Genomic DNA, 14,685 nt, shown 5'->3' on the forward strand with positions numbered 1-14,685 from the left:
AAAATGTTATAAAATATTGTATATTGCATAGTCCGGCATTAAAAGAAGCAGCAAGGCAGCATCGGCAAACCAACAAAAAAAAAGTGGTTAACCAGTTCAGATTTAGAGGGTAATTGCTTTCCTTTTGTTTAGATTTCATTGGTTGAATTTCATAAAATGATACGTGCCCCATATCGTACTCAATAGGCCAGACCAAACTTTCTATTATTGGATAGAGGTAGAATGGGCAATAGACCCTCAATAAACCACTATGGTGCAGAGAACCTAAGTTTGGGGCTCATCCAGAGTAGGGGTACGAATGAGCCAAGTAGCTCGCAGGGAGTTACTAAGTTCGATAGGAAAATGAGCACGACTTGAGCCAAGTCGATCTCGAATTGAATTTTTAGTCCGAGTATTTTGAATCGACCTAAGCTCGAACCTCTCAGCTCGGCTCGATTGCACCGCTAATGCACGGTATGCAATAGGGCACATGAAACAGTAATCTTGCATTCTACTAAAGGTACTCCAGGATTCCTAATTTGTTGCAGGCGCAAGCTGCTGGAGGCACTTATGACGTGCAAAGAGGATCAAAGCTCGTCATACATTGGTTCCAACCTCGTGCCTAGGAAATGGACCCATTGCAAAGTTGCTGGATCTGCAATTGATCTCAATCTTTTTTTCTGTTTTTTTTTCTTTTTTTCCCCCTCATACAACAACGTTCTGACCCGCCTACCTTTAGAATCAATTAGTATCTCAAAGTTACAAGACTTTGATATCCTACACGGACACCACTGACCAACTCCACCATAGCCTTCAGGATCACGGTTACATCCGTTCAGGACTTTGATCATCTTCGTAACCCATTTATCTCAACATTTTCCTTCTTGACTAATCGAATAATACAACAAATATTCACCATTTTCCCAAGCATATGAAGCATATGAAGAAAAAGTTGATGATTCCCAAGTTTCATAATTCAATGCCTGGTACAACATACATAATCAGTAATTTCACTCTCCATTATGATTGGCAACACTTCGACCTGAGGATGCTACCAAAAAATGAAGTATGAGATGCTTTACAAAAGCAAAACAAGTGAACACTAATCTCACAATTTAGGCACTATGATGCCACAGAAAGCACCAGCCACATTATACTTGCAATAAATACAGCTACCCTTTCAATTTATACAACAGCATAGCAAGAAGTGAAATGAAACCAATGCACAGGCAGAGCCTATGCATCTCAGCCCATCAAAATTGCATCTCAGCCACATTAAACTTGCAATAAATACAGCTACCCATTCAATTTATACAACAGCATAGCAAGAAGTGAAATGAAACCAATGCACAGGCAGAGCATATGCATCTCAGCCCATCAAAATTGCATCAGAGTAAAATCCAGGAGCAAAACAAAAGGATAACTTACTATACTAAATGCATGCGATCCACATAAGAATTTAGCAGCCATCTGTTAAGAGACTCCCCATGTCCGACGAAACACCCCGAGTTGCCATTTTCGGTGAAGAAGGGAAACTGGAATTGATTGAGCAGCTCCTGGACAGACTGCCTAACCAATGATGACCCTGTAACCCTACTTCGCCTGCCCCAGCCTGTAATAATATCAATTCGCCGGAGCCCGGCACCTGAGGCTAGCATCTCTCTATGAAACCATGCAAGAGTCCTTGATAATGCTATCTTTGCAGTTCCCTCGGACATCACATGGAGGTTAATGAGCCAATATGAGGAGCTCTTCTCCCTGACTGAATCTGGATACACGTTCCTCTGTGCGGCCACCTCCCATACCAATCCAGCCTCCTCCTTAAGGCCTGACTTGTGAAGGAAATCTATAATGGCATCCATGAGAGCCCTCTTACTCTCCCTATCCTCGGTGTGCATCAGATCCAAGAAACTACTTGCATGGGCCCTCACATTTTGTCCACCTGGTTCTGCATCTGGCAGTGATAGAAGGAATGTATGAGCCGGGTGGCCCGTCATAGCCATGAGTTGACAACACAACCCCATCTGTGAGTGAGTCCCAGTACAGCAGCTGAGAAGAAGAGTATATGTTTGCAGTGAGGGAATCAGTCCCATTCCAAGCATGTTCTGAAGCACATCATAGGCATCAGAGAACCTGAGCACCTTAAGAAATGCACTCAGCAGAGAATTGCATGTGGGTACATTAGGCTGCAGCCCTCCATCAAGCATCGCTTGATACCATGATCGAGCCCTGTCCACATTGCCGGCTTTACCCCATAAGTCCACTAGAAGACCATATACAGGTTCATCAGGAACCCAATCATGTTTCATCTGCATAAACACGGATTCAACCTCATCAAGACGCCCACACTGACCATAAACATCCATAACAATACTATAGGTTATCTTATCAGGACGAAATCCAGCAGCCTGCATGTCTCTGTAAAGCTTCATTACACTGCTATAGTTCCTTGCTTTTGCCTGCAGAGCAATCATGATATTGTATGTGACCAGATTAGGAACACAGCCCTGTTCGATCATCTTGCAGAATAGCTGGTATGCAGCAGCAAGATGCCCACCTTTTCCGAGGCAATTGACCATTGCACTGTATGTGAAAGTGTCTGGTGACAGGCCTATTTCTTGCATCTGCCGATACAAGTCCAGCGCAACCTCCAAATATCCAGCTTTTGCATGGATATCAATAAGCGTGCAGTATGTCACTTGGTCAGGCTCATAACCAGCTGCCTGCATCCCCTGGAACACTCTAACAGCCTCACCTATGTAATTAGCACGGCCATAGGCATGAATTAGACGATTGTAAGTTACTACAGTTGGGTGGAGACCGTCCCTGATCATCTCGTCTAGGAGTCTTCTCATAGCACCAAACTGCCTTGCTTGGCCAAGAATACCAATCATGGTGGTATAAGTATGCACATCATGTTTGAATCCAAGCTGACATTTTAACCATTTGAAAAATTCAAGAGCAACAGAGTGATCACGGAGCAATTTAAGTACTTGATTTGCTTGGAATGCATCCAGTTTGAAATGTAGATTAGCCAAAGCCTCTTCTGTTGTCGGTCCCCATTTTAACTGTTGTAAAGTCTGGTAATACTGTTCAACTGCATGCCCTGACTTTATGGAAAGACGAGCAGAAGAAGCACCTCCTGCATGCAATCTTGTAGATCTCATCGGACGAGACTTACTAGCAGACCTAATATTCTCGGCGGATGCATGCGCCACTTTCTTTTCTGAGATTCTTCCTCCAGGCTTGGCATCTGATATGAAGCTGTCAGAATGGAACTTTTCTCTCTGCAGTATACACTGCCTTTGACTCTTCGTATCCACTGGTGATCCCTGAGACATAACTGATGTTCCAGGGATATTTTGCTTAGATTTTACATAACCAGCCTTTGAAGCTTTATTTCCAGCGCCATTTTGAGCTGTGGAATTTGAACTAGATCCTCCTACTGTGTTAGCAGATGAGTTTGGCTCAGTTCTGGGATTATTGGCTCTGTTACGGGGCTTGCTATTAGAAAACTTGCTGGCAGTAAAGGGCTGGGTAGAATCAACCATGCCATCCGGAGGTGCAAAAAGGACATGCTGGTTGGCTGCCTGGATCCTGTAATTCACTAACTCAGAGAACGTGCCAACAGATGCGATGCCTGCCTTGACAAAGTGCTCGGCAGTCAGCTTAGACGAATGCAGCAAATCATTCCCAGAGGCATGACCGCTCTCATCAGCACAGTTGATTTTTCTGTTAACATAACTTGAGTTTGATTTCAAAGAAGATGTAGAGGAGATGACATGCGGGGCTGAAGCTGTGTAACCAGAATTGTGATGACCAATTGATCCAATCGCATTCGGTAAAACGGTAGATCCTGCATTTGCTGGAGCTTCATCTACTAAATTGCCTTTCTTCTGCTTGAAAGTGTTATTGGACTGCCTTTTTGAAACACAACTTTCATCTTCGGAGCAAGTACATGAAGCTTCATCTGCACTCCCACATCTTGAACCACTAAGATAGAAGGACCTAGCACAATGGGAGAGAGTGCCAAGTTGCTTTGTTCTCAACATTATCTGCAATTCATTGATATCCAGTCATGAACAAAAAAGTGGTTAGCAACTGAATCTTTTTTTTCAAAAAAACTGGACTTTAGCTTATAGCAGCTTAACAGTTTTAGCAATTACTTGAACACATAAGTTGCCTAATTGCTGAAATATTAGAAGGTGACTAATAATCACTGGATATTTTATAACTCCACATCATAAGAACAGTCATTTAAAACATACAGCACAAGGCTAAACTGCTGGAAGAAAGGGAGAAATCTCAGCGTCAGCTTTTTGCCAATGTGAAAAATCTAGGCCATGCAAGTAAAATAAGTTAGCACTTCATTTAATTATGCCAAAAATATTCTACGCATGTGAGATAGCAATAATGATATAACCAGTGCCGGCCCGAGCCCTAGGCGATCGAGGCGGTCGCCTAGGGCCTCGGACCAAAGGAAGGCCTCCGGCGTCCGCGGCTCCGCCTCTGGGAAAGCTCCTCCTCCAGCGACTAGCAGGCAATGACCAACGGGCAGGCGGCAGCGACCAACGGTCCGGCGACCGGCAACCGGCATCGAGCAACGGGGATAGGGCTTACGAGTTACGGACTTACGGCCTACCGCCCGACAAGACATCTTAGCCATCCCCCGTCCATAGCCCGTCTTCTCCAGCTGCCCAGGCCCCAGCCGCCCAGCGTAGCCCCACTAGCCCGTCTTCTCCATCCAACCATCCGTCCATCTGCCTGGCACCGCCGGTCCGCCACCGTCTTCTTCTTAAATCTTAGCCGTAGCGGCGTAGCCCGTAGTCACCGTCTCACCGACACCAGAATCCCAAATAACCAAAGAGGACGGCCGACATCGTCTTCTTCTTCGAATCTTCATCCTTGAGTTCGTGTTCTTCCTTCAGCAGCTCGGCTCTTCTTCGGTTCTTGACTCAAGAGTCAAGACTCGAGAGTTCTTCCTTCCCGGCTTCCTGAGTTCCTGTTCCCCGATAACTCGGTTCTTGACGGCGTCTCTTCTCCAGTTCTCCTTCTCGGCCCTCCGCCCTCTCGGCCTCTCCAGCCTCCAGGTGTCAGGGGACTCGGTCACTCAGACCACTCGGTGAGTTCTTTGTTCTCCAAGACTCCACTTCTCCTTCCCGGCTTCTCCAGTTCCACGGTTCCACCCTCTGCCGCTCTGGCTCTGTGCCTCCGCGGTCGGCGGTTCCGCCCCTGTTTCTCCAAACTGAAAGTTTAATGCCTTAATGGTATTTAGGTTTTTCGTTAAGTATTTGATTATGGGATGAAGAAATAACTAGTAGTTATAAAGGGTAGATAATGATTAATGAAGCATAATTCTGTTTGTGTTCTTTCCCTAGTCAGATTCTGTTGGGTTTTTATTGGATGTGGATATCTAGGTTAGCTAATTTCTAGCTAATTTCCCCCTTTTCAATTGGTGAAAAGTTTAGTACCCTGTTTTTAGTGTTACAATTAATGATGTAAAAACTACAATTAACATTCTTGAATTTAATATCATGATGTACTCTCTGTTAGTCTGTTACATAGCTTCATTTTGCACCCATTTCCACTTTACTATTTACATTTCAAATTTTCAATGCTATCAAAAATTTTATTGTCGGATTCTTGAAAATAAATTTTTATGTCTATTCTTAAAAATTGATAATAGCTTTTCATGTCTAGGGTCTCCATTAAAGTTGACATTAGCTTCGGCACCCCTTCTCGCCATTAAGTTCGGCACCGCTTGTCGGGACTTGAGTTCATCGTCGAGTCCGGCACCGCTTGTTGGGACTTGAGTTCGTCGTCGAATCCGACACCGCTTCTATTGACATTTCGGATTTTATCATTTTCAACTCTATTCCATTTTCATTTGTTTGTAGTAATTGTCTTAATTATTTTGTTTGATAATATTATTTTTAGATTCAAATGTCTAATAGAAAATTTGAATTTGGGTATGAAAAACTCAAAAAGAAAAGAAAAATCGAAAAACTCATTCAATCTCAAAAAGGTGCTTTAGATAGATTTATTGTCACAAATAAACAAAACATTACATCAAGCTCAACTCAGAACGAAATAGAGTTGGAAGATGACATAAAAAGAATGAAACAAAATGAGATTGACAACCAGATTTATAGTAGTATTCAAATATCTACTAAAACAATATCTAGTGAAGAACACAATAAGAAATTAGATGAAGATAGGATAAATAAGGATAGTGTAGAGTTTAATGAAACTAATTCTATTTCTATAAATATATATGATCCTGGTCGATGGAAAAATATTGATACAAAGTTGAGAGATCTATTAGTGGAAAGAGGTCCAATTAGAGATTATGATCTTCATTTTCCTAGGGATGAAAATAATAGACACTTTTCTACTATATATTACATTCGTAAGTTACCTAATGGCGAAAAATATGATAGAAGATGGTTAGTGTATTCGAAGGATTTGGATAGGGTATATTGTTTTTGTTGTAAATTATTTGATTCAAAGTCTAGCACGAGTCAATTAGTCAATGAAGGAAGTAGGGATTGGAAAAATCTAGGTATCAAGCTTAAAAGTCATGAAACAACTAATGAACATATCATTAGTATGAATAGGTGGATTGATGTAGAAGTAAGATTGCTAAAAAATAAAACAATTGATAAAAGTCTCCAGGAACAAATAAACCAAGAGAAGGATCATTGGAAAAAAGTTCTATTGAGAATTATTGCTGTCGTAAAAAATCTTGCAAAAAATAATTTAGCATTTCGAGGAAAGAATGAAAAGATCTATCAAAGCAATAACGGAAATTTTCTAAGTTTTATTGAAATGATTGCAGAATTTGATCCAGTAATGCAAGAACATGTTCGACGCATTCAACATGGTGAAATTCACAATCATTATTTAGATCATAATATTCAAAATGAATTGATTCAAATATTAGCGTCTGAAATTAAAGCTATAATAATTAAAAAGATTAAAGAAGCAAAATACTTTTCTGTAATACTTGATTGCACTCCTGATGCAAGCCATCAGGAACAAATGACCCTAGTTTTAAGATGTGTAGATACTTCAACAAGTCCAGTAAAAGTAGAAGAATATTTTTTAGAATTTTTAGAAGTAGATGATACCTCTGGAAAGGGCCTTTTTAATGAACTTATAAATATAATAGAAAAACATAAACTTGAGGTTAATGATATAAGAGGACAAGGGTATGACAATGGATCTAATATGAAAGAAAAACATCAAGGTGTACAAAGAAGATTATTAGATATAAATCCTAGAGCATTTTACACACCATGTGGATGTCATAATTTGAATTTAGTATTATGTGATACTGCTAACTCATGTTCTAAGGCTATATCTTTTTTTGGAGTGATACAATGAATTTATACCTTATTTTCTTCTTCTACAAAACGATGGAAAATTTTACAAGATAATGTATCTACATTAACTCTTAAACCTTTGTCACAGACACGTTGGGAAAGTCGTATTGAAAGTGTCAAAGCAATTAAACATCAAGCTCCTAAAATAAGAGATGCCTTAGTTCAATTAGCAGAGACTAGTGAAGATCCTAAAATAAAGAGTGAAGCCATATGCTTAGCTACATATGAGATTGAAAATTTTGAATTCTTATTAGGCATGAATATTTGGTACGATATATTGTTTGCTGTTAACTCAGTTAGTAAGATTTTACAATCTGAAGACATGCATATTGATGTTGCTATAGATCAATTAAAAGGTCTTCTTTCTTATTTAAAAAGTTATAGAGAAAATGGATTTATGAATGCTTTGAATTCATCTAAAGAAATTGCAAATGAAATGGAAATAGAACCTACATTTCGTGAAAAACGTGTGATCCGTAGAAAAAAACAATTTGATGAAAATACTGATGATGAGACACCAAGATCAGCTGAAGAATCTTTTAGAATTGATTACTTTTTATATATAGTAGATCAAGCTATTTCTTCAATTCAAAGTAGGTTTGAACAATTCACTATATATGAAGATATTTTTAGTTTTTTGTTTAATTTTAAAAAATTAAAATCTTTGAATGAAGAGAATTTGAAAATATGTTGTCTTAATCTTGAAAACTATTTAAAGCACGGTGAATATTCTGATATTGATGGTCTTGATCTGTTTTCAGAGTTAAACGTTTTAAAAGAAATTTTACAAATAGAAACTAGTACCTCTATTGATACTTTAAGTTTTATTAAAAAAACAGATTCTTTTCCAAATGCATGCATTGCTTACAGGATATTGTTAACAATACCTGTAACAGTTGCTTCTGCTGAAAGAAGTTTTTCAAAATTAAAGTTGATAAAATCTTATTTGCGGTCAACTATGTTACAAGAAAGATTAAATGGATTAGCTATATTATCGATTGAAAATAGTATTTTAATGAATCTTGAGTACAAAAGTTTGATTAGCAATTTTGCATCTCAAAAAGCTAGACGGATTATTTTTAAATAAATTTTTAAAGTATTTTGCACTTATTAAAATTTATTATTATTATTATTATTATTATTATTTTTAAAAAAAAGGCCTCTCTTAGAAAGTTCGCCTTAGGCCTCCAATTGCATCGGGCCGCCCCTGGATATAACACATGACTCAATATCTGAAAGAAACAACCTCTGGGTTCACAACTACGTGGGAGCTACAACAGTCAAACTTAGGGAAGAGTTTAGCACAATATCAGAGCTTGATACAGCCAAAAGAGCCTCAGATAGTGTTGTTTCAATGCATGCTGCATCAAATTTTCAAATGCATGTTCCTATATTTTTTACATTATTTTTTCTCTTTTTTCTCTTGCTGACTTGATAGCTTGGATGTATTTGATTACACCTCTCTCTCGTCCATGCCCGTCCAATACTGCTCTAGGACAAACAAAGTCTGGAATGGGGCTTTGCTTTAAACTCAGACAAACTCAAATCCAAAATCTATATTAGTGATTTCTGTGACAACAAGCCTAGATTTTGGGAGATGACAGAAACATATCCATTTCAATTGACAATAATGCAGAGGAAGTCTCAAAAAATTCCTCCATTTTAAAGGCAAATAAGCACATTATGGAAGGTGTGTCATCATAATCTTACAAAAGACAGATAGCAGCTACATAACAAGTGAAAAACATAGTCGTCAATGGTGGATGCATAATTTACCAGAATATGAAAGAGAAATTCCAAATTATGGTAAATATTAGTCTAGGACATTGTCATATTGAAGATAATCAACTCACGGGATGCTCTAACAACTAAAAATTAATCAGTGATCTATGATAAGGGCCAAAATGTTGATAACAACCATGTTTGTTTCATTGTGTTGCAGGTTGATTCTTAGTAGATATAACATAGCGCTATTTGTTTCTGTACACATGTGCAACACATGCTTGTGAAGACGCTCAAGCACACAAACATGTGTGTGTATCCACATAAGGAGAATCCATGGCTTTCAGATTAAAATACTGAAAAAAACAAATAACAAAAGAAATGAGATTTTACTACAGCTAGATTGAAATCAAATAAGAAAAGTGACATGCATATTTGCTCTAGCAAGCTGCATGACAAAAACCTCTACCAAAAGCTTGTACTTACCGATATTGTAGATTAATGCTTTCAAAATAGTAAGGTATCTGATCCTTATCCAGTAGCAAACTCCATACAGGAAATCCTTCACAGGCAGACCTAGAAACAAAATAGTAATGTAAATAATTGAAATTGTTATAAGTAATTTTGTTATCCAAATATCTGAGGATGAACTTCATTATCCAAAAACATGTGAGTTTGAGTCAAACTTATTTTTATGTGACTAATAGGGAATCATTGACAGAATAGTATAACACTCCTTAAAGGGTAAGGGTTCAAAGCTTAATCTAATGAGAGGTTACATAAAGGACCAGCAGGATCAACAATCAAAAAGCAATGATGGATTAATATAAAATAACATGACAGGCATTTAGATTCTATACATTTGTACATATGCAAGCATGTTCTGCTTCCTCAATTTTGGCTATCCACCACATGCCAAACTCATATACTTTAACAGTTAACATCATCAACAGGAAGCAACAGCTTAATGACTATAAGTCTCAGATGTTAAGAGTCTCCAGGATATGGGCAAAAATTAACCTACAAAATACCATATACAATTGCTCCAGCACTGGTATAAAAAGATTTAGTGTCTTTTTCTAACCATTGCTCACTTCCAAGGTGAAGATTAAAGGACGAAAACAGGATTTCCTGCAGCCTAGTCATGCTGTCTTAAAAGCAAGGACAAAAACAGAAAAGAAAAGAAAAGAAAAGAAAAATGACCTCTTTGTGGCCCATCCGACCATTAATGGCTTTAAAAAAGCCAAGCCTACTAACAAGTCTTGCAAGTCGATTAGTCAATAAAGTTGCATCTTTTGCTCCGACCTAGGTTAGAGATCCTACTTCAATTCTTCAAAATGTGGCATAGTTATGTTTCCTCAAATGCATGATCAATCTAAAATATACAATGAGCTTGTTATGCCCCGTAACACAAACATCCATATCCATGACATAATAGACAAGATTCATGAGCAGCTACTTAAAAGGCTAAAAGTAAGGCCACCATATAATTTGTATTTCCAAATAATTGATGATATCATTTATTAGAACCTAAAACCACATGGGAAATTACCACTAACAATGCCTTTCACAAGCAAAAGACACCATTCGGTGAATTGAAAAGACATCCAACTTCATCACTTTATCATAGTTACACATGCATTCTTCAATTACTTTCCCATAACCAGAATATGCTACATTGCTATCCATGCAAGCATCTCTTGTTCAATTAAGTGCATGGAACCTGGCACACCAAAAGTATGATTTACCGTTATACATCCTTTACCAAGGAATCTTCCATTCCATGGAATGCATAATATTGGGGACCACTCGTTGTTCACTAGTATTATATAAAAATGCAAGATCGTGAAAGAATAACAAGCAAATGCAAATTGCTCCAACTTCAATTGTTGCACTCAGAACAGTTAATGGACGGATCCCAGCAGTGCTTGCTCCAAGTGCTCATTCCAATGGGCAACAAAAGGTACTCGATCTGTATTTCCAGACTTGGTCCACAAAATTGTAATTGCTACCTCTAGTGCCTCAAGTCCCATTATCTTCTATATTTTTGGAACCTAAAACAAATCCCCATGCAATTTGTTTACATCAAAAACCTCTGAAGAAAATAAATATCTTTGAACAAAAGCTTTAGCAGAAGATAAGAATTGTTACAAAATCAATTTAGTCTTAGTTACCAAACTAGTTTGGAACTTAAGCAGCAAAAACCAAAATAAAAAAGGCACATTAGAAAAGGAAACGTATCCCATATGCTAAAACAAGAAAAATACAAGAAAAAGGTTCCATCTAATTTCTCCACCATTTTCTTATAGCTTCCAATATGAAGCCAAGCATGCTAGGTGTTCCAATAGCCAACCTCCAATTAACATTGGAGAACAAAAATTCAACTATAATAGATCTCTAATTACGTATTCAGCATCAAAAATTACACAAACTTCACGTAGAGTAGTTCAATGCCAGACATAATGATAGTCCGACTAAACACAACAAAATAATTTCAGAAAACAGAATATTTGCTCAAATATAAAGCAATGAATTGCAACCTAACATTATCCTGTAATCCAGAATTCAAACCAACATCGTCAAACAGCACGATAATGCCATAACATGCTACCCTATGGTACCAGAAAGAGGAATTTCAAAATAATAAAGAAAAAACAAACTATTTCATATTTTCATGTAATATCACTCAAATTAATCTAAAGCATATACTTTTTTCTTTTAAAAAAGGACCAGACGATTTAGTAAAGGAACACAAAGATCGCTCTTTTAAACCAAAACAATGGTATCTTTCTCACACCAAACGCTGCATCGTGACAGAATTAGCATCTCAAAAGCTAAAACGGGCAGAGAGACCGCAGTTTAGCCACCATGAAGTAATAAAACCATCAATAACTCCAATAGTCACAGACTGAAAGAAATCTAACTTAAAAATCTAACCTCTAATCTAGAATAATCTGGCGATGAAAGAATGTAAATTGGCATCGGAGCAAGGAACGGCGGCGGCGGCGAGAGCCCCTCTTTGCCCTCCCTTCGTAGGCGGGCGCGAGCGCTTCCGAGGGTGTTGGGGGGATAGGAGACTTGGAAAGCTGCAAACCCTACTTTCCCGAAAGACTCCCACGGGTTTTATAGGACTCCGTCCATACGGAGCCGCCCCGCTGCTGGCCTGGTATTTTGACTTGGATTTCAGTGACCATTTTCTTTACGAAAACTTTCAAGAATTGCTTCTCTTGGGGCGAAACAGGGAGCCGAATGGGAAATATATGCGGGTCCCGCTGGTTGTCGTGCGATGATTGTGGAGTTTGTGCAATTAGTGGTCAGTAGTTGGTTGGAAAGGGTGGATTTGTTCGGGGTTTTTAGTAGGAAATGACGAAATGAGGCACCCATGTCCGAGGGGGGAATCGAATCGAATCCATGCATCTAACTTGTTGCCCAAGACATGGCAAAGCTGGATTTGTTGACCGTTGGATTGGAACGCTGGTGACCTGGGGCTTAACTCAAACGAATATCAGCTTCGGGTGGAGGTTAGCGGAGGTCAAATGGTTGTGAGGGAGTTTCTGGGTGGGTATTTGAGGTGCCGAAAGTTACAACGTGTTCCAAAGAAAAAACAGCGAACTGCGGATTTTATTGGTGAGAATTTATCTCCAGGCGTGGCTAGAACGGCGTTGGCGTCTACCCCCTCAGGGCTCGTTTGGTTCGCAGAAAAAGCAGGGGAGAAAGTGTGGTCAACGGGAAAGTAATAAGATGCCTCTTGTTTGGTTGGAGTTTTCAAAGAAGAGAGAAGGAAAAGTTGTATTTCCATGGGAATGTGATTCCCACATTTCATGGGAAAGTCTTTCCCATGAGAAACATGGAAAAGTTACTTTCCCATGAGGCGGGAATCACTCCATTTTTACTTTTTCCCAAAAAGTCCCTTCAGCATTAAAGAAGCATTAAAGAGGCATTAAAAACCTAATTTTTATTAAGGGCATAATAGGAATTATATATAACTTTCCTAGGAAAGTGGATGGCCAACCAAACATAAGCACCTTGGAAATTTGTCACTTTCCCATGGTCAACCAAACATGCTAAAAGTACTTTCCTAGGCATCCTCTTCCTAGGAATTTGTTTCCCAGGAATCATATTCCTAGGAAGGAAAATGCTTCCCGCGAACCAAACGAGCCCTCATTGTCGATGGTGCCCAGGATCGATCAATTTACATTGCAAGGCCCATCTACCCTCTCGTTGTCCCTGGTGCTGGCCTTGGAGGAGACCGTTAGTGTGGCAAGTATGAGATGGTAAAATTAGAGCGATGCACTAGAGTATCTGAATGAAGGACAGTGAAATGATCATTAGATCGGTCAAGTGATTAACATCATCTACCATATTTGGTTATCCATGTACACCCCAAACCTAGAACTCGAGTCTGGAACGCGACACGGCTGTACATTCCATACGGCTCTGCCCTAGAGAATATACTATGCCTGGAAATTTATCATAACCTCAATATCCGTAATCAAAAATGATCTCAATTTATAAAGAACAATAAAATTGATCCAATTACAAAATTTAATCATCCATCTAGTATCTGTAATACTCTATATAATCATCATGTCTACCTGTAACTCAACCAGCCAAGTACTACGCAACCTGCAACTCTAAAAAAGGGAAAGGAAAAGGGGGTTGCAAGCTTTACACTCCAGTTAGAATCTCGGACTGCTATACCCTAAGTAATAAGAAAATAACTAATTAGTAATATCGTATCAATACTCGGAAAGCTTATACAAATGATATGCACATAAGTTCTCATTATCATCTTTTCAACGAAGCACATATATATACATAAATATATATATCAAATGTAATCAATTATTCAATAACAATTTCTTATTTCATTTCATCCATTTCTCATTAACTTAATTTTCATGTTTCTCATTGATTAACTTTTGTCTTTAGATTACCCAAGATCATGACTCAATTCAAGATTGATACCGTATCACGTTATACCCGTGGTGGCTATCCGACCTACGTTATAGGCTTATAGCCCTGGTGGCTATCCGACCTACGTTATAGCCCGTGGTGGCTTTCCATGCATAAGCTTGTGGAGGCTTTTTAAGTGTCAGCTTATAATTATGTTCTCAACATCTGATACGTATAATAACCACATAAGTATATTTGTACTGAAAATTATATAAAAGCATATCATCATATGCCAAGCCGATGCAAATTTTACAATACAAATCCAGCGATACAAACCAATAAACATATATGGGTGTGTGTGTATATGATGATTCGAGCATAAAAATTCTTACCTCTACCAAATAGAGACTGACTAACATAATGATCACTAATCCGCTTCAAAATCCATGAGGTGGGATGCAGAGTACCCCGATCAAAACTTACTTATGCAGATGACTTTTCTTCTACAGAATCAAACTCGATTATTAAAAGAAAGTCAAATAGTGGACTAGTAACTTAAACTGTCTACCAACATCCACTAGAGGTCCATCACCAGATCCCCCCGAGATCCTATTACCATCTACCAAGGTCAACTAGAGAGAGAGATGCCAAGAGAGAGAAAAAAAAGAAAGAAGGAAGAGAAAGAAACTCAAGAGAGAAGATA

At 38.5% G+C, this 14,685-nt stretch overlaps 1 protein-coding gene across 2 annotated transcripts; it reads right to left on the minus strand.

The window, feature by feature from the left end:
* Positions 1-1,107: 1,107 nt before the first annotated feature.
* Positions 1,108-12,209, minus strand: LOC103721968 (pentatricopeptide repeat-containing protein At1g18900-like). Of its 2 annotated transcripts, XM_039134527.1 has the most exons (4): positions 12,024-12,209; positions 10,835-11,140; positions 9,573-9,662; positions 1,108-4,034 (listed from the first exon to the last, which is right to left on the minus strand). In XM_039134527.1, exon 4 carries the CDS (start codon positions 4,029-4,031, stop codon positions 1,407-1,409), a length of 2,625 nt encoding a protein of 874 aa, XP_038990455.1. In that variant the 5' UTR covers positions 4,032-4,034; positions 9,573-9,662; positions 10,835-11,140; positions 12,024-12,209; the 3' UTR covers positions 1,108-1,406. The 2 variants fall into 2 exon arrangements, with proteins under 2 accessions (XP_038990455.1, XP_008810585.2); XM_008812363.4 differs by lacking the exon at positions 10,835-11,140.
* Between the last annotated feature and the right edge of the window lie 2,476 nt (positions 12,210-14,685).

Source organism: Phoenix dactylifera, chromosome 16 (genome assembly GCF_009389715.1).
Source record: "Phoenix dactylifera cultivar Barhee BC4 chromosome 16, palm_55x_up_171113_PBpolish2nd_filt_p, whole genome shotgun sequence".
In the NCBI taxonomy this organism is placed as follows: Eukaryota; Viridiplantae; Streptophyta; class Magnoliopsida; order Arecales; family Arecaceae; genus Phoenix; species Phoenix dactylifera.